Below are 23,943 nucleotides of genomic sequence, written 5' to 3' on the forward strand. Positions count from 1 at the left end.
GGCCAGGAGCCCTGACCCCACGTTCTTTTCTGATGTGGGGGAGGGTGGGGGAGTGGGCGAGGAGGGAATGGCCACCCCACGCTTTGCAGTGAGGCCCCACTCTGGGATAGGCTGGAGGCAGGAGCCTCAGGAGGCCGTAAGGAATCCAGATTTATTGAGCAGCAGTGGGGAAAGGAAAGGGATGGGAGGATGCAGCTGGGAGGCCTGGCCACGTGGTGCTACATCGTCAGCTCCTGTAGGAAACACAGAAAGGAACATCAAAGTCAGGGCGCAAGGGAGTCCCTACAGCAGACCTGACAGCAGGCCTTTCCACTGAGGCCTTCAGGGGAGGCTGACCCAGCCTGCAGAGGGAGTCGGGGTCCCCACTGCATCTGGAAAGGGTCTGGCCTGCACTCACCATGATGGCATTGACAATGTCACTGTGGTTGTCCCTCAGGGCCCGCACGGCCTTGGCCCTCGACACGTTGGCTTGAGCCATCACCAGCTCAATGTCTCGCAGCTCCAGCCCCGATTCGTCCACCTGGAAGGGAACAGATGGGAAAGTGGCAGGAGGTGTCAGGGGGCTGCCAAGCCACCCAGGCAGATTCCCACCCCTCCCCACTCTCAGCTCACCTCCTCTTCCTCCTCCTCCTCCTCCTTGCACTCCTGCTTCACCTGCGGCCCAGGTGCCGACTCGGGGGCCAGGGCCAAGGGCTCCGCAGGCACCTTGAACTTCTCAGCGGCTGCTTTGTGCACTTGCTGGGACAGGTCCTCGATCTGCAGGCACAGGAGGCAGGCATGTCAGGGGGAGCCCCTCGCCCCCCTCCTGCTCTCTTATCACAGCAAGGACAGACCTTGGCTTCCCCGAAGACGACGTAGGTGTCAGAAGCTGGGCTCTTGAAGACGTCAGGCTTAGTGATGACAAAGAGGATGTTCTTGGACTTCTGAATGGTGATTCTGGTGACCCCCTGGATCTGCCGCAAGCCCAGCTTAGACATAGCCTAGGGGGCAGAGGGAACTCAGACCTGTGCCTCGCCCCTGGGTGAGGAGCAGAGGGGAGCCGGGGCTGCAGACTGCCCGGGGGAAGGAGGAAGCTGTCACCACTCCTCCTATCTCAAGTGAGAGGGCTGGCCTTGGCCTGACTTTCTTTCCAGCCTGAGCTGGTTCACAAGGGGTGTGAGGGCCTGGCACTCCATTCGCCTAAGGGAACCCCACCCCACCCCCACCATGGTACTTCAGACCACCTAAGTAGTTGGGTGTAGCTCTTGGTGAGGCCAGTACCTGTCCTGACGTGGGACTGCTCTCACCCTGCTCACTCACCTTTCGGGCCTTCTTCTCACTGCGACTCTGCTTGGCTTTGGCGATGGCCTCTTCATTGCTGCCTGCTGTTGGGGCCTGGGGAAAGGTCACAGGGCCTGAGCATCAGGGGGCAGTGGAGCCCACATACCCTTTTCTTCAGGTCCTCCCCAGTCCGGAGTGGAGGGTGGGGCCTGGGGCCCACCTGGGGTGGGCAGGGCTCTGTCCGAGGTGCTGACAGGTCCTGCTCCTCCAGCTCGGGAGCCGAAGATTCTGCAAGGCTGTCCGAATGTTGGCCGGAGCCCTGGGCAGGCAGCGAGTCTACAGGGTGGGGAGGGGGTCAAGAGAAGAGGTGTGAGGACATTGAGGCTTTGGGCCCTGCCCCCTGGCTGCACCTCAGAGGCCCAATGGTAGATGATCATCTCCTCTTCCTGGGCCAGAGGTCTGGGTCTGCCTAGCCCCTGCCTCTCACCCCTCCTGTCCCTCACCCCATCCTCCAGCCCCGGACAGCAGGCTCAAAGTCCCCACACACCCATCCCCTTACCTTCCTCCAGGCAGTCCAGGTCCTCCTGCTGTGCAGTGGCTGGGAGCCCGGGAGGGCTGGCCAGGGTTCGGGGCCCAGAACCAGGAGGCACTTGGCAGTGGGGGGAGATATGAGAGGCCAGGTCTTTGGCATGGGCACCCCCTAAGGGGGCTGTCTTGGGACTGAGGAGGGGAGGGTGGAGCGAAAGGCTAGCCCGCTGCCCAGCCCCAGGAGGCACCAGGTTTCCTGAGACAGCAGCCACTGCCCACTGAGCTTCTGCCCCGAGCTGCTGGGGGCTTGCTGAGCCTGAGGACTCATCACCAGAGTCCTCTCTGGGGCCCTGACAAAGGCAGGGGACAGGGGGCAGAGATGGAGGAGGAGCTGCCCTGGTGGGGAAACCGGGGGTGGGGTGGTCAGAACTGGGGGTCCTGTCCTGGGGTGTGATGGGCAGGTCCTGGGCAGGGATCTCTGGAGTTTGGGAGGGGGCGTGTTCAAGGACACAGGATGTTGCCACATTCCGTTCTTCACTGTTCGAGCCAAGCTCAGGGCCTCTGAGGCCTGTCCCCTCTCTGTCCTCAGTGCTGAACACAGACTCCAGACCCCCAGCTGGTGGTGGAGACATGGTAGCAGGTGTTTCGGGGCAGCCCCAGCCCAGCGTGGGGGTGGTCCCTGCTAAAGGCTCTGGGCATGTGCGCAGACTGGATTCTGAGACCGCAGAGGCAGGATGCCTGGACCCCTGGGCTGCCTCTGCCCTCAGGCCCCTTCCTTTCTCCAGGGAACTCAGGGGCCACACCTGGCAGGGCTCAGGGCAGGCAGCGGGACGTGTCTCCCGGCTGCCGCTCCCACGAGTCTTCCCTGAACCTTTGGATCTGGGTACAGTTCTGTGCTCAGTTGACTTGGGGCCTCCGCCCCTCTGGTCTTTGCTTTCCACACTTGGAAGAGCTGAGACTTCCTCCAGGGAAAGGGGGGGCTCAGACCCATCACCTGTCTGCAGGCAGGTGGACACTGAGAGACCCTCTGCTACCCCTTCCTTTCCCAGAGGCACTGGGGGTTCTGGGGTCACTTCCAGGGGCAGGTGAGGCTCGGACCCATCATCGTTCTGCAGGGAGACAGACATGTAGAGACCCTCTGCTACCTCCTCCTCCTCTCCCTGTCCAGGCTCTTGTGCATCCTGGGCTTCCTCCAGATGCAGGTGAGACCCAACCGCATCATCTGCTTGCAGGCAGGTGGACACTGAGAGACCCTCTGCTACCCTCTCTTCCTCTCTCCATCCAGGCTCTGGGGGGTCTGGGGCTTCCTCCAGGGATGGGTGGGGCTTGGCCCCATCATCTCCCTGAATGGAGGTGGACACTAAGAGACCCTCTGCTACCCCCTCCTTCTCCTCTCCCTGTCCAGGCTCTTGTGGATCCAGGGCTTCCTCCAGGGGCAGGCTGGGCTCGAACCCATCACCTCCCTGCAGGCAGGTGGGCACTGAAAGACCCTCTGATACCCCCTTCTCTCCCCATCCAGATTCAGGTACTGGGCAGTTCAGGGTTTCCTCCAGGGGTAACTGGGGCTCAGATCCATCATCTCCCTGAAGGGAGGTTGGCACTGAGAGACCCTCTGCTACCCCCTCCTCCTCTCCCTGTCCGAGCTCTTGAGCTTCCTCCAGATGCAAGTGAGGCCCAGTCCCATCATTTGTCTGCAGGCAGGTGAGCACTGAGAGGCCCTCTGCTCCCCCCTTCTCTCTCCATCCAGATCCAGGCTCTGGAGGGTCCGACGCCTCCTCTAAGGGCAGGTCGGGCTCAGACCCATCATCGTCCTGCAGGGAAATGGACACTGAGAGACCCTCTGCTACCCCCTCCTCCTCTCTCCATCCAGGCTCTGGGGGGTCTGGGGCTTCCTCCAGGGATGGGTGGGGCTCAGATCCATCATCTCCCTGAAGGAAGGTGGACACTAAGAGACTCTCTGCTACCCCCTCCTTCTCCTCTCCCTGTCCAGGCTCTTGTGGACCCTGGGTTTCCTCCAGAGGCATGTCGGACTTGGACCCATCTTCTGCCTGCAGGCAGGTGGGCACTAAAAGACCCTCTGCTACCCCCTTCTCTCCCCATCCAGAGTCAGGTACTGGGGAGTCCAGGACTTCCTCCAGGGCTGGGTGGGGCTCAGACCCATTATCTCTCTGTGGGGAGGTGGGTGCTGGAAGCCCCTCTGCTACCCCCTCCTCCTCTGCCCATCCAGGCTCTTGGGGTTCTAGGGCTTCCTCCTGAGGCAGGTGTGGCCCAGTCTCATCATCTGTCCGCAGGCAGGTGAGCAATGAGAGGCCCTCGGCTACTCTCTCCTCCCCCTGGCCAGATCCAGGCTCTGGGGGTTCCAGGGCTTCCTCCAGGGGCAGGTGAGTCTCCAACCCATCATCTGTCTGCAGGCAGTTGGGCACTGAGAGACCCTCTGCTACCCCCTTCTCTCCCCATCCAGAGTCAGGTACTGGGGGGTCCAGGGCTTCCTCCAGGGGCAGGTGGGGCTCAGACCCTTCATCTGTCTGCAGGTAGGTGGGCACTGAGAGACCCTCTGCTACCCCCTTCTCTCCCCATCCAGAGTCAGGTAGTGGGGGGTCCAGGGCTTCCTCCAGGGGCAGGTGGGGCTCAGACCCTTCCTCTGTCTGCAGGTAGGTGGGCACTGAGAGACCCTCTGCTACCCCCTTCTCTCCCCATCCAGAGTCAGGTAGTGGGGGGTCCAGAGCTTCCTCCAGGGACATATGGGGCTCAGTCATATCATCTATCTGAAAGCAGGTAGGTGCTGAGAGGTCCTCTGCTACCCCTTTCTCTCTCGGGCCAGATGCAGGCTCTGGGGCTTCTGGGATTTCCTCCAGGGGCAGGTGGGGCTCAGACCCTTCATCTGTCTGCAGGTAGGTGGGTATTGAGAAGTCTTTTGCTACCCCCTTCTCTCTCCATCCAGATTCAGGTATTGGGGGGTCCAGGGCTTCCTCCAGAAGTAGGTGGGGCTTGGACCCATCATCTCCCTGAAGAGAGGTAGACACAGAAAGACTCTCTGCTACCCCCTCCTCCTCTCCCCATCCAGGCTCTTGGGATTCTGGGGTTTCCTCCAGATGAAGGTGAAGCCAAGTTCCATCATCTGTCTGCAGACAGGTGGGTTCTGAGAGGTCTTCTGCTACTGTCTCCTCTTCCAGGCCAGATCCAGGCTCTGGGGGCTCTGAGATTTCTTCCAGCGGCAAGTGAGGCCCAGTCCCATCATTTGTCTGCAGGCAGGTGGGCACTGAGAGGTCCTCTGCTACCTGTTCCTCTATCCATCCAGATCCAGGCTCTGGGCAGTTTGAGGCTTCCATGCCAGAAGGGAGACCTGCATCTGCCCATGTAGCCCAAGCTGTCACTGCTTCTGCACCTGGCTCCAAGTCTAAGATGAGACCAACTTCATCTTGCTGAACCTGGTCCAAATTTAGCCTTTCTAGGTCCAGAGTAAGGTCTGCTGGTCCTTTCTCGGGCGGTGGACTCACCATGGCTACTGACTCAGCAGCGGGCACTAGTCCTAAGGTCACACTTGCTTCCTGCTGGGCCAGAGCTACCGCAGAAGTCACGGGCTCTGTCCCTCCAGTGCAGCTACTTTCCTGCAGGGCCGGAGGGGTTACCATAGCAACAGCCTCCTGGCCTAAGGGGAGACTGACATCTTGCAGAAGCAGAGGCATTGCCATAGAAACAGATTCCTGGTACAAGATGAAGTCTGCTTCTTTTTGTGGGGTCAGAGGAACTGCTGAAGAAACAAACTCTTGGGGTAAAATGTGGTCTACTTCTCTGGGCTGAGGAACAGGTGTTGCTGTTGCAATGGACTCCTGGCCTGAGAGGAGACCTGGGTCATCTTCTTCCTTCAGGTTCCAAAGTGTCATTGATATCTCAGGAGAATCTGGGTACAACTTGGGGCTCACTTCTTCCTGCAGGGTTTGAGTTGTTTCTGTAACCATCATCTCCTGGCCTAAGGTAGAGCTCGCAGTCTCCTGTTGGGACTGAGGTGTTGCTCCGGCAACACTGGCCAGTCCTCTGATGGATCCTGTGTCCTCCTTCCATGCCTGAGGGGCTGCTGTGGCAACAGGCTCTGGGCTTCCATCAAGGCCTGCTTCTTCCTGCAAGGTGTGAGGTGTTAGCATGCCAGCTGACTCCTGGCCCCAAAGGAAGCCCTCCTCGATAACCTCTGCCGTTGTCATCTTCACGGCCGATTCCTGGTTTGTGGTAAGATGCACTTGCCCCTCTGAGACTCGAGGGGCAGGCACCAATGCAGCCACCCCCTGGCCCAAGGACAGGGCCATCTTCCGTGTCTGCAGTCCCTCAGCCCCTTCTCCGTGGCTCTCCTCTACCTTACCAACACCTCCGTGGGTCAGGGCACCAGGCTGGGCGTGGGGCTCACCACTGTACAGCCTTTCATCCTCTGCCCCAGCATAGGAGGCAGAATCGGAGTCAGAAGAGGCCCCCGAGGTGTCATCCCGGAAGGCAAAGGCCTCGTCCATCCCCTCAACGATGGACATGTCCGACAAGGACTGCAGGAAGGACGTGGACGTGCTGTCGTCCTCACTCTCCCCTGCCAGGTCTGCCCCTGGGGAGTGGGTCACAGCCTCTTCTTCCTCCTGTGGCAGCAACGTGACCTCCATGGCATCCACCTGGAAAATGAGGCTGCCCTGGAAGGGCAGGAGGGCGGCAGGAATCATCGGGTCATTTGCCAGAAAGTCCAGGTCAAAGAAATGCTCCTCCTGGCCCCAGGAAAGGCTGCTGTCAGCGGACAGGCTGGATGCAGAGGAGGCTGGGCTCGTGGGCGTGGCTGAGCAGGGCTCCCTCTCCTCAGCTCCGCCTTCTGGGGAGGACAGGCTCCAGCCCAAGGCCAAGTCCAGCCCTTCGGCTGCTGCCAGCATGTTCAGGGAGCAGGAGGGCGAGGAGGCCCAGCTATTGTCAGCCGTGACATAGGAGCCCGAGGGCGAGGTGGGTGGTGAGTCCCGCAGCAGCTCGGCCTCTGTATCCAAGGCCTCCCTGGGGGGACTGTGGCCTGGAAACAGGGCATAGGTGGTGGCCTTGGGAGGGGTAGATGGTGGCGTGAAGTAGGAATCAGGGTCTGGGCGAGGGCAAGGCACAGGAGGGTCACCCTGAGAACACAAGTCGGGGGGTGGGTCCAGGTCCGTGTGCCCATCCTCCCAGTCCCTGAGCTCTGGCGGGGCTGCCCCCGGTGATGGGGGAACCCTGCAGGTCTCCTCGCCCATCACAATCCGTGGCTCCAGGGTGGCTGGGAGAGGGGCCTCCAGAGGCAGAGCCTCGGGGAGCGCTGGGCCCGGGCTGCCCTCAGCCGGGACTGCCCAGGGAGATGGGGCATGGCCTGGCCCTGCATCCCAGCTGGCTCCCTCAGGCTGGGGCCGGGCACCTGGCTTACTGGGCAGGAAAGTGAGGGTCAAGGGGCTGGGGCCTGGAGACAGGGCACAGTGCTCCAGCTGGTCCCCACTTGGGGTGGTGGCAGCTGCAGCATCACAGGACAAGTCTGAGGAGACAGAAAAAGATATGTGAGTGGGCCAGGGCCCATGGGCAGCCTCCAGATGCATCTCCAAAGCATTTGCCATATCAAGGAGAAGCAGAAGGTCAAAGCCAATCTGCCTTCCCCTTTCTCAGATGAGAAACAGGCACAGGACAAGGGGAGGCCAAAGATAAGATGATTGACATTGCAAAGGAGAGCTGGTCTGGGAAGTCAGGGATGAGCAGAAGCAGTATGGGCTGACTTTGAGGAAAGGATGGATAAGAGTTTGGAGGAAGCAATGAGAACTGGTTTCAGGGTTGTGAGTCTGGGAGTAAGGTAGGGGAAAGATGGCCTGGAGGCACCTTCGCTGTGTGTTATAAGTGGAATTGCCCTTTGGCTTCAAGAAAGTTCTAACTTGCTTTTCCATCTTCCCTAGAGATGGACTTTTGGTTTCCTGTTAATGTAATCATCTATGCTGAGCCTCCAGGTGGTGGGATTTATTTGGGCTTCGAAGGAGAGGTGCCTGGGCTCTCTGAAGCTGTTGGGCAGCCAGCTGTTGGCCTGGACATCCCCGTTAGATTTGCTGCCTAACAAGGGGCCTAGCCCAGGGGTGGGAGTCCTGCACTCCAGCTCCAGCTCTGTAAACCTATCCATTCTAGGTCTCATGGATACCTGCTCAAATGGGATGTGAGCCTCCTCTCTCTGGCTCCTCCCACTCCTTTCCTTACCATCTAGCCTTACACCTCAGCCTGTAAGGGCCTCTCAGGGCCATCCCCCAGCCCTACTCCTAGAGCTGGGCCCAAGGTCCTTCCTTGAGGCTGGTCCCTTTGGCATGGGGAGAAGAGGAAGGCACAGCCCCTACATGCAGTAAGTCTCCTGATGGGTGGTAGGGAGGTCCCACTGAGACTGGGCTGGAGCCACTGAAAGAGGCAATGCATTGGAAGGCAGTGCCGACCACCCCTCCTGTGGGGGAAAGAGGGAAAGGCATAGGTCTGCCAGGTATCTGCTCCCAGGGCAGCGGGAGCATCTGGCCCAAGTCCTCTCTGAAAAGCAGCAACCAACCCCATCCTGACCCTCCTCCTGCACAATCCCATCACCAACTGGTGCTGCTACACTCTCTGTCTGGGGAATGTGGGGGGCTGTGAGCTCCACCCCTGTCTGTCTGCCCCACTCTGGGTCCCAGGCGGCCCCACCGCAACACCCAGGCTTTTTCACCCAGTGGCAGCCACAGTGCCCCACAGAATGGATGTTCAGTAAACACCTTTGCCAGAGAGATGGCGTGACATGCAAGCATCAGAAAATATTTAGGAAGTTCAAGAAAGTAGAAGAAAGCCTTTTCAAGCTGCACCACAACCCGAACCCCTGCGGTTTTTGTTTGTTTCTTTTTGCCTCTTGGTCTTTTACACATCTGTATTTTATCATAGCCAAGATCACAGTATTTTGATTTTGAATTTTGTTGTATTCACACCAGATTACCTCGCAAGCTTTTTTTTCTGTGTTCCAAATGCTAACAAGCCTCACTGTTAATGGTCGTCTGACATTTCATTTAAGGGGCGCCTTGTAGCCCCTCTCCGCCCACCTGCACCTTCATGCAGAAGGCACTTCCGTTTGGAGCATCCACTGAAGGCCCTCCTACTGTCCCCAGAGCTAACCGGGGGTCCTGATCCAGAGAGAGGGAGGGAGGGGAGCTACAGGCTAAGTTCTCTTCTGGGCTGTCGGGTTAGAGGAGGCTTAAGACAGGCCAGGATCCAGTTCCTGTTCCACCAGGCTCCTAAATTACAAAATCTCTCCCTGCCTCTGCTTTCACATCGGTAAAAGAGAGTCCAAGCCCACTGGAAGGATATCTGCCCAGAAGAGAGGTGACACTTAAGAAGGGTGATACCCTTCCTGCCAAGCTGGCCCTCAGCAGGGTCAGAGCTCTGTGCCCGGGGGCTGGCCACACTTATCACTCAGGGGCTGCGAAGCTGCGACGCCAGGCAGCTAAGGGGATGGCGAGAGAAACAGGTACTTTAGGTCCGCTGGGGCGGGACCGAAACTCAACACCATGGAGTGGGTGTGGCTGGGGAGGAGGACGCAGGGCGGTGCTGGGTACCCGGAGGCTGGGCTATTGGCGCTGACCCACCAGCCGCTCCTTTGTGTCCTGGGGCAGAGAGAGGTGGAGCTGGGCCAAGGTTAGAATGGAAGAGAAACCGAAGGTCAGAGGTTTTCTGTGACTTGTTCAAGGTCACCAAACAAATGAGACCAGAGCAGGGGATTCCCGGCCTGCACTGCGAGACCCCACCCCCCTCCCCCTACCTCGCTTTTATGGGATGTGGGGACTGGGTGGCCTATGGCACCTTCCTGGTCCCTGGACCCAACACTGATTCCATCCCCGGGGCCCAGAGCTCTTGATTTCTTGCCCACTGAGCAGGGTACCCTTGGCTATCCCTGGGCCTGACTGGCTTGGGGGCACCACCTCACACATGTTCCCAACCTCTAAGGGACACCATCCCAGCTCTGATCTTCCCAGACCCGGGACGGACCCCATCAGCCTCCTCCAACACTTGTGACACAGCCTGTCCAAGGACACTGGGACTGACTGCACACCCTGGCCACTGTCCTCCAGGCCTTGCTCCTCCTTCTCCTGCAGCCCCTCCCCTAATGTCTCCTGACATCTCAGACCCTCTTCTTCCTTTTCTTCCACAACTTGTCCCCTTAGTTCCCCCGTCTTGGATTCCCCAGACTCAAACTCCAGGCCTGCTCCCTCTTCTTGATTCTAGAGCCTTGACCAGTCCAGCCACAGCCTCCTGCCCTCCTCGTGGGTCCCTTTGAGGTGGGGACATTGGGCATCTCAGAGGGACCCCAACGGTGCCAGGTTGCAGTTCAGAACCCCTTCCTGGCTTCTTGCTCCCACCCCACCCCAACCCAACCCCCATGAGTGGCTGGAGATACGCCGGCTCGGCTTTCACGGACATGGACAGGCGCTCCTGCCTCCCAGAGGCTCCCAGAGCCTCCGCTAGCCTTGGATCCCGCTGGTAGACAATAGGGCGCGGCGCCCCCTGGCCCCCAAAGGCCTGAACCCGACTCAATCCACTACCCCGCGGGACGGGACAACGGACCCGGCCGGGAGCTTAGGCCCCGGATGCCCAGCTCTCTGAGGCTTCCCAGTCCCAGGAGCGCCCAGGCCAGAAGGTCCTCAGGGCCTTGCACCCTATCTGTTGTGCCCCCAGAAGACACCCCCTGCCCCCTCCCTCCTACCTTCCCCGCAGTCCCGCAGAGAGAGGGCTGGAGGGGAGGGAGCTGCAGGTTCAGGTGGAGAGAAGGACGCGGCGCGGAAACGACCGGTTAAGGGACCGCGAGAAGGGGGTGGGGGAAGGACAGGGAAGGGATGGAGAGGAGAAAGCAGGGTGCGACAGGTAAGCAACGGCTGCGGCCCCGCCGGCGACCACCCGCCTCCCCGCCCGGGCCCGGAGCCACCTCCCTCACCTGTGCGGGGGCCGGGGCCGCCCGCCTCCGGCAGCAGAAGCTCAGCGCGGGCAGCCTCCCCGGGCATGGCCTGGCCGTGCGCCCGTGCGTCCGTGGGTCCGTCGGTGCGGCCGCCCGGCAGAGCCTGCGCGGCCGCCGCCCCTCCGCTGGCGGGAGGAGGGGGTCAGCGGTGACGTCAGCCGCCCCGCCCGCCCGCCGCCCCGAGTGAGCGTGTGCGCGGGCGTGCCAGGCACTGCGGAGTCGGGCCGCGGGGGGTGGGGGGTGTCCATCCTCTCCTCCTTGTCCCTCCCAACATCCCTTCCCCCTCCTTCCCTTCCCCCTCCACAGCATCCTCCCTACCCCTCCATCCCTCCCTCCTTCCCCTTCTCCTCCCCCCCCCCCCCCCGCCCCCTGCAGCTCCGGGGCGCTGCGCGTGGGTACGCCTGGAGAACCAAGGGAGTTCGGGAGGGGTCGCTGGGGCTGCAGGGGGGAGCTAGAAGGCTGGGACCCGCACCCAGGATGGCGTCACCCCGCGACCGGGCGGGGGGAGAGGCAGGACGCGGCACCGAGAACCTGCGGTCCGAGCGGGCGGGGCCCACGTGGAGGAGGGGGCGCTGGAGCTCTGGAGTTGAGAGCCTGAGGCCTTGGAGGAGGGGTTGACCCCCGCACCCCACCCCCACCCCCCGGCCCCGGCCGACTCAGCAGACCCCTTCAGCCCTCCGGCGACCGCCTGGGTAATGGAGATTCGGGAAGCAAGCGGCCTCGGGGCGGCCTCACCCTGCTTCCCCGGCTCTCCGGGCTGGGCTGGGGCCGTTTTCCGCTTTGCTGACTGTGCAGGGGGTGTGCGCGGAGGCCGGGGGAGGTGGGGGCCACTTCAGCCACAACCATCCAACAGGTGAGCCGGAGCGGGCGGGGCTCTGATGCGATTGGCTGGTCCATCCTCGTCGGTCTCCATGGAAACCGTCTCTGTCCCCACGGCAACCAGGAACAGAGCCAGCGGGAGCCGGGCCAGGGAAGGCGGCCTAAGATCAGCGCCCTGGGCCGGGGTTGGGTTTCCATCGCTTAGATCTCTGTAGCTTGGCAAGTGGTCTTATCCTTCCATCCCCTCAATTCTTCAGGTAGGGAGAGGAAAAGAGAAGGAAGGCGCCTTTTCCAGTCTTGACGGCCACTGCCATGGACTCCAAGAATAAAAACTCTTTCCCTTGCCTTCCTGAAAATGCTCTATTTGCTTCTACACAGCACGCAGCCTGCCCCACCACCCAGATTCACTAAGTACCTACCCTGTGCCAGGCCCTAAGGAGACAGATGAATGGAATGTTGTTCCCACAGACCAGGGTGAGAGACCGGAATCAGAACACTCCATTGTCTAGGGAATGAGTAAGCTTCCTGCTCCTCACAATCCTGCAATCCTGCAATCCTGGCTCTGCTCTGCAGCTCAGGAAGCCAGGGACTGCCCTCTGACACCCCCAAGATCCTGGCCCACCGGAGTCAGTGACACTCATCTGGCTGCCTCCTAGGCATCTCTGCCCTGGCACATCGGGTACCACATCCTCCACGTCTAAACCAAGCCCAGCAGAATGTCTGCATTCTCACAGTGGGAATCCAGCCATGCATCTATCCATCCTGGCTGCTCACACAAAGTGCAGGACTCATCCTCCTATATCCCCTCCATTCATCTTTACCCCCCAAATATTTCTAAATGGCCTAGGAGCCGTCTCCGATTGGGTTAGCTGAGTCCTTTATAACTTTGACTGTCCTGGCAACTGCCTTCCATCTGGACAATTGACCCACCCCTGAGTTTTCAGAAACTAAATCTGATCATGTCACCCATAAGTGTGAAAATTTTCAGAGGGATTAAGAGGCATCTCATTGGGACAAGATGTCATAGATTTATCACTCTCTGCTCCTCCCCACTAAATACAGCTATAAATTCAGGAAATAACTCAAGAAACAACCAAAAAGGAACTCTCAAAAAATGAAGAGGAAGTCTAACTGGTTAGGGACTCCAGGACTGGAGGAACAGCATAGTAGACAGGGCGCCTTAACCACAGCCACCAACAGAAGAAAGAGATCCATGTGGCATTTCCTGACCCACACCCACAGACAGGAGAACATTCAGGTGGGCTACTTTTCCCTCCCTTATGGAACTTGAGTTCTGCTAACACAGATGAATCTGATAGAACAGGTAAAGAAGAGCAATGCGAAGCCCCACTGACACATGGCCAATGGAAGCATAAGGGAGCGCATTGCTATACTACCCCTCCTGCCCAAGATACTGCATGGGTGGGGCACTAGAAAAAGGGATCCTGCTACAAGCACCTAACCAAAAAGGCCCTCTCCATCCCCAAGGGCCACCCCAACCCCTAACCCCGAGGCACCAGGTGGCCCAACCTGAGGAAGTTCCTTTGGTTCCTTCAAACAGCACCAGTATGGACCAGTAAGAGACCAGTGGCACAAGATAAACTGAGCAGACTAACATGGAACCACAAAGACTCAGAAAATTAAATTGTCATGGAACTACAAATCACAAAAGTAGGCCAGGACTTGCATGCTAAACTTAAACAAGGTGATTTCCTGGAAAATAAGATTTGAATAGGACCCAAAGTCTCCTAAAATAATAGGCCAAATGTCCAGGATACAATAAAAAAAAAAAAATCAATCTATCTGTTTAAGTTTGCTAAAGCTGCCAGAATACAATATACCAGAAACGGGTTGGCTTTTATAAAGGGGATTTATTAAGTTACAAGTTTACAGTTCTAAGGCCATAAAAATGTCCAAACTAAGGCATCTAGAGAAAGAAACTTTGACTCTGAAGAAAAGGCTGATGGCATTCAGGGTTTCACTGTCAAATGGGAAGGCACATGGTGATGTCCATTGGCTTTCCCTCCTAGCTTCTGGTTATCAAAAGGCTTTCTCAGGGGCATTTTCTTTCTGCATCTCCAAACATCTCTGTGTTGGTTCTGAACACATTTTTCCAAAATGGTTCCCTCTTAAAGGACTCCACTAAGTGGATTGAGACCTACCTTGAATGGGCAGAGATATATCTCCATGGAAACATCTAATCAAAAGGTCCCACACATAATTGGGTAGGTTATATCTCCATGGAAACAACTTGTGCTGGTTTGAAAGGAAGTATGCCCCCTAAGAAAAGCCATGTTTTGATATAAATCCCATTTCTAAAAGGTAGAATAATCCTTATTCAATACTGTATATTTGAAACTGTAATGAGATCATCTCCCTGGTTGATGTGATTTAGTTAAGAATGGTTGTTAAACTGGATTAGGGGATGACATGTCTCCACCCATTTGAGTGGGTCTTGATTAGTTTCTGAAGTCCTATAAAAGGAGAATGAGAGATTCAGAGAGATTCAGAGAGAGTGACACTACGAAGCAGAGAGTCCTTCAGCCAGTGATCTTTGGAGATGAAGAAGGAAGATGCCTCCCAGGGAGCTTCATGAAACAGGAAGCCAGGAGAGAAAGCTAGCAGATGATGCCGTGTTCGCCATGTGCCCTTCCAGCTCAGAGAGAAGCTCTGACTGTATTCGCCATGTGCCTTCTCACTTGAGAGAAAAACCCTGAACTTCATTGGCCTTCTTGAACCAAGGTATCTTTCCCTGGGTGCCTTTGATTGGACATTTCTTTAGACTTGTTTTAATTGGGACATTTTCTAGGCCTTAGAACTGTAAACTAGCAACTCATTAAATTCCCCTTTTTTAAAGCCATTCCGTTTCTGGTATATTGCATTCCAGCAGCTAGCAAACTAGAACACAACTTAACCACAAAGATCCCACCCACAATTCAGTGGAAGCAACCTAATTAAAAGGTCCCACCATAAACAATAGGTTTACCCCCATGAGATTGGAATAGGATTAAAAGAACATGGCTTTTCTGGGATACATAACAGTTTCAAACCAGCACATCTTTATACTATGAAACATGAACATCACAACTAGAATGAGAAAAGACGATCAACTGATGCCAACACTTAGATGAACAAGGTGCTGGAATTACCTGAAGGATTTTAAAGTAGCTATCATAAAAGGTGATTCAACAAGCAGTAACAAATTATTTTGAAACAAATGAGCGAAAAGATCTCAGCAAAGAAATTGATGTTATATAAAAAAAGAACCAAATGGAAATCATAAAACAATACAGAACAGTCACAGAAATGAAAAATTCACTTGATGGGCTTATTAGTCAGTGGGAACGACTAAGGCTAAAATCAGTGAAATTGATGGGCAAATCAATAGAAATAATTCAACTGCAACACAAAGAAAATAGGCTGAAAAAAATTGAATAGAACAGCCCAGGAAACTGTGAGATGATGATAAAAAAATCATCATTTGTATCACTGGAAAGGAGAAAAAGAGTGGCGCTGAAAAGAGTATTCAAAGAAATGAGGGCAGAAACTTCCCAAGTTAGGCAAAAGATATAAACTTGCAGACTCAAGTAGTTGAGAAAAACCTAAGTAGAATAAAACCAATGAAATTCACTTCAAAACACATCATAAGAGGGGTGATGTCACCAAATGGCAGAGTGAAATGTGCCAGGGCTTTATTCCCCCCAAAAAAGTTTTAAACAACAAGCAAAAACTGGCAGAACCATTTTTCAGATCTCTTGAAAACAGTTTAAGGCCTTGGTTTGGTTTGCAAGCTGCCAGAATGCAATATACCAGAAACGAAATGGCTTTTAAAATGGGGAATTCATTAAGTTGCAAATTTACAGCTCTAAGGTAATGAAAATGTCCAAATTAAGGCAAGGCTATGAAAATGTCCAAGTTAAGGTATCCAGGGGAAGATACCTTGGCTCAAGAAGGCCGATGATGTTTAGGGTTTCTCTCTCAGCTGGAAAGGAACGTGGTGACATCTGCTAGCTTCTCTTCACGAATCTTCAAACAGCTTCCCTGGGGCTCTGTCTGTTCTGTTGGCTCTGTTGGTTGTGGTCTAAAGCTTTTTCCAAAATGGTTTCCTTTTAAAGGGCTCCAGTAAGCAACCCACATTGAATGGGTGGAGGCATGTCTCCATGGAAGCTATCTAATCAAAAGTTACCAACCACAATTGGGTGGGTCACATTTTCATGGAAACATTAAAAAAGATCCCACCCAGCAATACTGAATGAGGATTAAAGGACATGGCTTTTCTTGAGTACACTATTGTCAAACCAGCACAGGGCTATTGAGAAAGCTATGAATCAAGGAAAAGGCAACTTAAAGTTGTAGGGAGGGTGTATGGGGGTTCAGTGGTAGAATGCTCACCTTTCATGCAGAAGACCTGGATTCGATTTCCGGACCATCGACACACACACCCCCAAAATTAATAGGAATACCTTTTAGCAGTCTTGCTGGTTCTTTCTTCCCCCACCTCCTCCCATTTGGTGTGGAACCAGCCCTTGCTCCTGTGTGGGTCACTGGTCCAGTTCTGAAGGGAGCAGTAAAACCCTCATGCATATACCAGGGATGCATGTATAAATGTACCAATCTATCTTATAGCATCCTGAAACACTGAACCAGGACACTTGTCTCTGGCTCACTGTGACAGAACTTGCCCTACACATAGATCCAGCTCAAGGGGCAGCTAAAAGGCTGTAAAACAAACAAACAAACAAACAAAACAATAAAATCTCAGCTGCCTAGGGCAAAGGATTACCAGTTTTAGAATATGTTGTTTCAGTTTGCTAAAGTTGCCAGAATACAATATGCAAGAAAATGGTTGGCTTTTACAATAGGGATTTATTGGCTTTCAAATTTACTATTCTTAGGCTCAAGAATGTCCAAATCAAGGCATCAACAGGATGATAACTTCTTCCTGAAGACAGGCTGCTGGAGATCTGGCAATCCGTTGTCACATGGCCAGGTAGTATCTGCTGTGTCTTCTCTCCCATGTTTCATTACTTTCAGCTTCTGGCTGCTCCATTTGTGACTTTCTTTCTGAGCTTCGGTGTCCCTTTTTCTGTGTCTTTTCTCTCTCAACTTCTCAGTGTGCTTCTCTGAATTTCATCTCTTATAAAGGATGCCAGTAAGAGGATTAACACCCACCTGGGGCATGCCTCAACTGAAATAACCTAACGAAAAGGTCCCTCTTACAATAGGTCTATGCCCACAGGAATGGATTCATTTTATGAACATGATCTTTTCTTGGGTATATACAGTTTCACACCTTCCAACATGCGATATCATCTGGGGCTGGAAGGAAAGACCATTTCCTAAAGGAAAAGGAATATTCAAATTTGTGTAAATGGGGGAATTCCTAAGGCCATGCATGCATGCCCAGGACAAGAAGCATGATCAGGAAAGACCTGGGAAGGTACTATGATTTTGCTTTGGGATGTGCCTTAGATGGGCTAAACTCTGAAGGACAGCACTCAGACCAATCTGAAAAAATCTTGGAATGGTGTTTTCTCCCATCCCTCTGTTGTTATCTCCAGTCATTCAAGGAAATCTCTGTTACAACACTAGGTAGATACAAGGTAAACAGACATCTCAATGACTAAAATCCAGAAATAACACATTAAAATATTAAAATGTCCACTGTACATTAAAATGTACAACAAAAGATCACAAGGTAAACAATGAATTAGAAATGATGGCCTATACAAAGCAAAAAGATAAATAATTAGAATATATCAATGAGGAAGTCCAGACTTTGGACATACCAAACAAAGACTTTTTAAAAAATCATCTTAAATATGTTCAAATAACTAAAGGAAAACAGACAAATAACTAAAGGAAATCAGGAAAATGAAAGATGAAAAAAAAAAGAAGTTCAATAAAGAGATAGAAATCATAAAAAGGAATCAAACAGAAATACCTGGGCTGAAGACAAAATAACCCAAAGTAAAAGTTCCCTAGAAGGACTCAATAGAAATTTGGAACTGGAAGATGAAAAAATTAGTGAGCCTTAAGACACTTGAAATTATTCAGTCTGAGTGGAAAGAGTTTGAGGAAATGTGAACAGAGCCTAAGAGACATGTGGAACACCATCAAGTGAACTAACATATGCATTACGAGAGCCCCAAAAGAGAAGAAAGGATCAGAAAGAACATCCAAAGAAATAATGGCTGCAAACTCCCCAAATTTAACAAAATACATGAATATACACACCCAAGAAGCCTAAGGAACTCTAAAATGATAGACTCAAAGAGATCCACACCAAGAAACATTATAGTCAAATTATCAAGTGCCAAAGACAAAGAGAGAATCCTAAAAGCAGTAAAAGAGAAATGACGTATCATATATACACCAGTTTGAAGCTATTATATACCCCAGAAAAGTCATTAATCCTCATTCAATATTGCTGGGTGAGATCTTTTTTATTATTTCCATGGAGATGCCACCCATCCAATTGTGGGTGGTAACTTTTCATTAGATGGTATCCATGGAGCTATGTCTCCACCCATTCAAGGTGGAGTTGCTTACTGGAGCCCTTTAAGAGGGAACAATTTTGGAAAAAGCTTTAGAGCCACCAATACTGACAGAGCCAACAGAATGGACAGAGCCCTGGGCAAGCCATTCAAGAAGCCTGGAGAGAAAGCTAGCAGATATCATCATGTGCCTTTCCAACTGAGAGAGAAACCCCAAATGTCATCAGCATTCTTGAGCTGAGGTATCTTTACCTGGATGCCTTACTTTGGATATTTTTATAGCCTTGCCTTAATTTGGACATTTTTTATCACCTTAGAACTGTAAACTTGCAACTTAATAAATTCCCTTTATAGTATTTCGCACTCTGGCAGCTTTTGCAAACTAAAACAGGTTTCAGTACCAGAAGTGGGGTGCTGCAGTTTGCAAATACCAAACATGTTGGAATGGCTTTTTAAATGGATAAGGGGAAGATTTTGGAAGAGTTGTGAGGAGCTTGATAGAGAAGGCCTAGAATGCTTTGAAATACTGTAGAAATGTGAACTCTAAAGACACTTCTGATAAGGCCTTAGGCAGAAATGATGCATGTGTTATTGCAAACTGATCTTGCTTTAAAGTGGCAAAGAATCTGTGAAAATTGACTGCTGGTTTTAGATGGAAGGCAGATCTAAAAAGCCATGAACTTGGATATTTAGAAGAAGAGATTTCCAAATTAAATGTGGAAAATACAGCCTGGCTGCTCCTTGCAGCTTATAGGAAAATGTGCCAGGGAAGAGATAAGCTGAGAGCTGAATTCTTGGATACAAAGAAACCAGAAATTGATATTCGGGAAAATTCTAGGCTTCCAGAAAGGGAGACTCCAGATGAGGATTTAACCAAACATGAACCAGTAGGCCATTTCAGAAAAAGTTGTGACTGGAGATGGAGTTATCCAGGAAGGATTTGTGGAAAGTCCTTTTGTCTGATGGGCATGATCCCAAAGTACTAAATAGAAAACCAACAAGAGTATTGTGGGATCTGTATAAACAGAAGCACTGCCAGTCAAGACTAAAATGGACAGAAAAGGGACAAATTGGAGGAAAAATAACTTCAGAGGCAGAACCATGGAGGCTGAGGTTGAAGTCAAGAAACTTTGGGCCAGGAGAGTGGACCCATCCAAGCACTTGGAGAGAGTGAGTTTGCCCCAAAGGCAGAGGGTAGGCCTTCCACCTCACTGTTCAGGAAGACTTGTGCCTCAGGCCTTGGAGAGGGTGGAGCTCATTCTTTGCATACCGGGGACAGCTTGACTGCCTGCCTCTATGTTGTTCTGCAGGGGTTTAACATGTGCCCTGGAGATGGTAGAGAGCCTAGAGATGGCAGAGAGCCTGCCTGGGTGCAGCCCCCTTGTTTGGAGAGGGTGGATCTGAGAAAAACGTAGTCTCCCCAATGTCCCCCAAGGTTGCATTTGGAGGGAGCTGGGCTACTGCATAGGCCCTTGGAAAGTGTGGGACTGCTGCTTTCCAAAGTCCTGAGAATAAGTGACTCTCAGACTTTGAACTCTAATGGACTTCGCCCTGCGTTTTTCAGAGATGTTTGGGTTCAGTACCCACTGCGTTCCTTCCAGTTTCTCCCTATGGAAATGGAAACAATTTTTCCTATGACTGTCCTTCCTTTGCATATTGGCAGCAGATAACTTGTTATGTGTTTTACAGGTCCAGAGCCAGAGGAGAATTTTGCCTTAGGACAGACCATGCCTGTAGCTGACTTTGATGAGATTTTGTACTGTTTCTGACTTTGTATTGTTCCTGAAATCATTTAAGGCTCTGTGATATTGTTATGGAATGAATGTATTTTGCATTTGGAAATAACATGTCTTTTGGGGGCCCAAAGGGTGGAAAAATCTATTTTAGTTTGCAAAAGCTGTCAGAGTGCAATATATCAGAAATGGAATGGCTTGTTTTCTTTTTTAAAGTTTTTTCTTTTAATTGTGAAATATACAGAAATGGAATGGCTTTTAAAAGGGGGAATTACAGTTCTAAGGCAAGGAAAATGTCCAAATTAAGGCAAGGCTATAAAAATATCCAAACTAAGGCATTCAGGTAAAGATACCTTGACTCAAGAAGGCCGATGGCATTCAGGGGTTCTCTCTCAGTTGGAAAGGCATATGATGACATCTGTTAGCTTTCTCTCCAGGTTTCTTCGATGCTAGGGCTCTGAATGTTCTATTGGCTCTGTCAGTTCTGGTGGCTCTAAAGCTTTTTCCAAAATGGCTCCCTCTTGAAGGGCTCCAGTAAGCAACCCCACCTTGAATGGGTAGAGGCACATCTCCATGGATACCATCTAATCAAAATTTACCACCCACAATTGGGTGGGTCACATCTTCATGGAAATGTTAAAAAATATCCCGCCCAGCAATATCGAATGAGGATTAAAGGACATGATTTTTCTGGGGTACGTAATAGTTTCAGACTGGCACATTCTATCCTTTGGACCCCCAAAAGACATATTCTTTCCATATACAAAAAAACATTTATTCCATAACAATATCACAAAGCCTTAAATGATTTCAGGAACAATACAAAGTCAGAAACAGTACAAGTCTCATCAAAGTCAGGTACAGGCATGATTTATCCCAAGGCAAAATTCTCCTCTGGTTCCGGACCTGTAAAACTCATAACAAATTATCTGCTGCCAATACACAAAAGAGGGACAGTCATACATGTTCCCATTTTCATAGGGAGAAACTGGAAGGAACATAGGGATCACTGGACCCAAGCAGTTTTAGATACCTACAGGGCAAAGTCCATTAGATTTCAAAGTCTGAGAGTCATTTATCCTTAGGGCTTTAGAAAGTGGCAGTCCCACCCTTTCCAAGGGCCCACACAGTGGCCTTGCTCTCTCCAAATGCAACCTTGGAGGACAATGGGGAGACCACCTTTTCCTCAGCTCCACCTTCTGCAAGCATCAGGGCCACACCCAGGCTCTCTGCCATTTGCCAGGAGCAAGGGACCATCAGATGCCAGTCATGTGACTACCCAGCTGACAGGTGTTCCTGATCTACCAGCCTTTCTTTTTTTTATTTTATTTTGGCTGTCAAATGATCTTTTATTGAAATATTTTCCTTTGAAGTTCTTAGCTAGATAGACATTTCATTGCCCACTTTTTTTTTTTTTTTTTTACTCTTACTAGAAATCTTTATTTCTTCATGCAGCATCAATCTATTATCTATTGTCTTTTCCTTTCAACCTGTAGAACTCTCCTTAGCTTCTCCTCTAGGGCTGATCTAGTGTTGATGCACGACTTCAGTTTTTGTTTATCTGGGATTATCTTAATCTCTCTCTCAGTTTTGAAGGACCACTTTGCCAGATACAGAATTCTTGGCTGACAATTTTTTACTTTTAGCACTTCAATATGTCATCTCACTGCCTCATTGCCTCCTTGGTTTCTGATAGGAATTTGGCCCCTAATCTTACTGAGGCTCCTTTGTACGTGCCATGTTGCTTCTCTCTTGTGGCTTTCAGATTTCTTCATCTTTGATGTTGGACAGTTTGACTATAATGTGGCATGGTGTTTATCTTTTGGGTGTATCCCATTTGGAGTGTGTTGAGTGTCTTGGATGTGTATATTCATGTTTTTGTTAAATTGAGGATGTTTCGGCAATTATTTCTTTGAATATTCTCTCTTCCCCTTTTTTTTTCTTCTTCTGGGATTCTGTGATGCATATATTGGTACCCTTGATGGTATCCCACAGGTTCCTAAGGCTTTGTTGACTTTTCTTCATTCTTCCTTCTGCTTCTCAGTCTGAGTGATTTCAGTAGGCTTATCCTCAAGTTCACTGATTCTTTCTTCTGACAATTCCAATGTACTGTTGAAACTTTTAGGGAATTTTAACTTCTGTTATTGTGTTTTTCTGTTCAGTTTGGTTCTTTTCCTAAGTTCTATCTCTCTATTGATATTCTTTTTGTGTTTATGCATTACTTTCCTGATTTCCTTTAGTTCTTTGTCCATGTTTTCCTTTAGCTCTTTGTGCATTATTAGGAACATTCTTTAAAAATCTTTGATATGTCATGGATCTGGCCCTCCTTGTTGATGTTTTCTAATACTTTAATCTTCTCCTTTGCCTGGGCCATTACTTTCCATTCTTTGATATGTTTTGCAACCTTTTGTTGAGCCTGGTCATTTTTTTTTTTTTTTATTAATTAATGGAAAAAAAGAAATTAACCCAACATTTAGAAATCATACCATTCTACATATGCAATCAGTAATTCTTAACATCATCACATAGATGCATGATCATCGTTTCTTAGTACATTTGCATCGGTTTAGAAGAACTACACCACTATTGATATCATCTATGATGTCAAGATGTACATTGCAACCCACAGACTGGGCAGTCCCCAGAATCTCTTTAATGAGATTTAATGAGAACAGAGAGTTCTCTAACTAAAGATTGGTGCTACATCTTTTGGGCAATGTTGACAATTTCCTCAAAAGTGATATTTCCACTGTGCTTAATGTTTTTCTGCTTCTTCCTGTCTCTGGGTGGTTCCTCAGGGCTTTGATGATCAGGGCAGAGGTAGAAGGTACCACCTCAATCTAGGCCTGTCTGTTCTCAACTGTCAGTGTCACCATAATCCTTAGACCTTTCCAGTCACCAGTTGCCTTAGCAACGTCATCATCAACCTTTCTCAGAGACAGACCAAGGGAACCGATCTGGGGGACAGGGCAGACCTAGCACCGAGTTCCCCAAAGGTACATGACTGATTTCGTTGGGGTTGAACTTGGGTGACATGGTAGAGGTAGCTGGTGTCAGATAAACCGGATGTAGGATAACTGAAGAAAGTTGCACCCTGGCTTCCTCTGAGCCAAAAGCCCTACTGGGGTTTCTTGAGCAAAAGTAGCCTCTTGTTGGTGCCTTAATTTTGACACTTTCACTCCTTAGAACTGTAAAGTTGTAACTTATTAAATTCCTCTTTTTAAACACTATTTCAGTTATGGTTTGTTTCCCAGTGCCTGCCCATGCAGAAAAAAAAAAAAAAAAGCCATTCCAGTTCTAATATATCACATTCTGGCAGCTTGCAAAATAACACAGCTGCCAAGTCCATTCAATTGGGAAAGAAGAAGAGTCTATTCAGCAAATGATGCTGGAAAACCCAAATATCCATGTTAAAAGAATGAAGGAGGACCCATATTTCATACCATAAACAAAAATTAACTCAAAATGGAACAAAGGCCTAAATATAAGATTTAGAATTATTAACTCCTAGAAGAAAATGTAGGGAAGCATCTTCAAGATCTTGTGTTAGGCAACAGTTTCTTAGACTTTAAACCCAAAGCATGGGCAACAAAAGAAAAAAACGGATAAATTAGACCTCATCAGAATTAAATACTTGTGCATCAGTGAACTTTATCATGAATGTGAAAAGACCACCTTCTCAATGGGAGAAAATATTTGGAAACCATATATCTAAAAAGGGCTTGGTATTGGAATATGTAAAGAAATCCTATGACTCAACAATAAAAAGACAACACAATTTAAAAATAGACAAAAGACTTGAATAGATTTCCCCCAAACAGAATATAAAAATGGACAGAAAAGGCAGTGCAAGGTGGCTCAGTGGCAGAATTCTTGCCGGCCATACCGGAGACTCGGGTTTGATTCCTGGAGCCTGGCCACACCAAAACAAACAAACAAACAAACAAAAAAAACAGGCCAGAAAGCACAAGAAAAGATGCTCAACATCATTAGTTATTAGGGAAATGCAAGTCAAAACCTACAATAAGGTACAATTTCATATCCATTAGAATGGCTACTATTAAAAAAACAAAAAATTACAGGTGTTGAGAGGATTTGGAGAAATAGGAACACTCATTTATTGCTTGTGGGAATG

The 23,943-nt window shown here is 50.8% G+C and overlaps 1 protein-coding gene and 1 long non-coding RNA gene across 4 annotated transcripts in view; one reads left to right on the plus strand and one right to left on the minus strand.

Annotated features, from left to right (window-relative positions):
• NACAD (NAC alpha domain containing) lies at positions 1 to 11,664 on the minus strand. Of its 3 annotated transcripts, XM_077118572.1 has the most exons (9): positions 11,495 to 11,664; positions 10,739 to 10,884; positions 1,820 to 7,300; positions 1,481 to 1,596; positions 1,300 to 1,374; positions 834 to 980; positions 613 to 756; positions 398 to 520; positions 1 to 233 (listed from the first exon to the last, which is right to left on the minus strand). In XM_077118572.1, the coding sequence occupies exons 2-9, from the start codon at positions 10,803 to 10,805 to the stop codon at positions 219 to 221; spliced, it is 6,168 nt and encodes a 2,055-aa protein (XP_076974687.1). In that variant the 5' UTR covers positions 10,806 to 10,884; positions 11,495 to 11,664; the 3' UTR covers positions 1 to 218. The 3 variants fall into 3 exon arrangements, with proteins under 3 accessions (XP_076974687.1, XP_076974676.1, XP_076974697.1); XM_077118582.1 differs by lacking the exon at positions 11,495 to 11,664 and having other exon boundaries at positions 77 to 233; positions 1,820 to 1,909; positions 10,739 to 10,841; XM_077118561.1 differs by lacking the exons at positions 10,739 to 10,884; positions 11,495 to 11,664 and having other exon boundaries at positions 1,820 to 10,139.
• LOC143648478 (uncharacterized) overlaps positions 11,624 to 23,943 on the plus strand; it is a 22,819-nt gene continuing 10,499 nt past the window's right edge. The window contains exons 1-2 of the long non-coding RNA XR_013158563.1: positions 11,624 to 12,836; positions 16,474 to 16,568. This is a non-coding gene — a long non-coding RNA (uncharacterized LOC143648478). The remainder of the gene's footprint in view (positions 12,837 to 16,473; positions 16,569 to 23,943) is intronic.

Source organism: Tamandua tetradactyla, chromosome 1 (assembly GCF_023851605.1).
Source record: "Tamandua tetradactyla isolate mTamTet1 chromosome 1, mTamTet1.pri, whole genome shotgun sequence".
NCBI classification, from domain to species: Eukaryota; Metazoa; Chordata; class Mammalia; order Pilosa; family Myrmecophagidae; genus Tamandua; species Tamandua tetradactyla.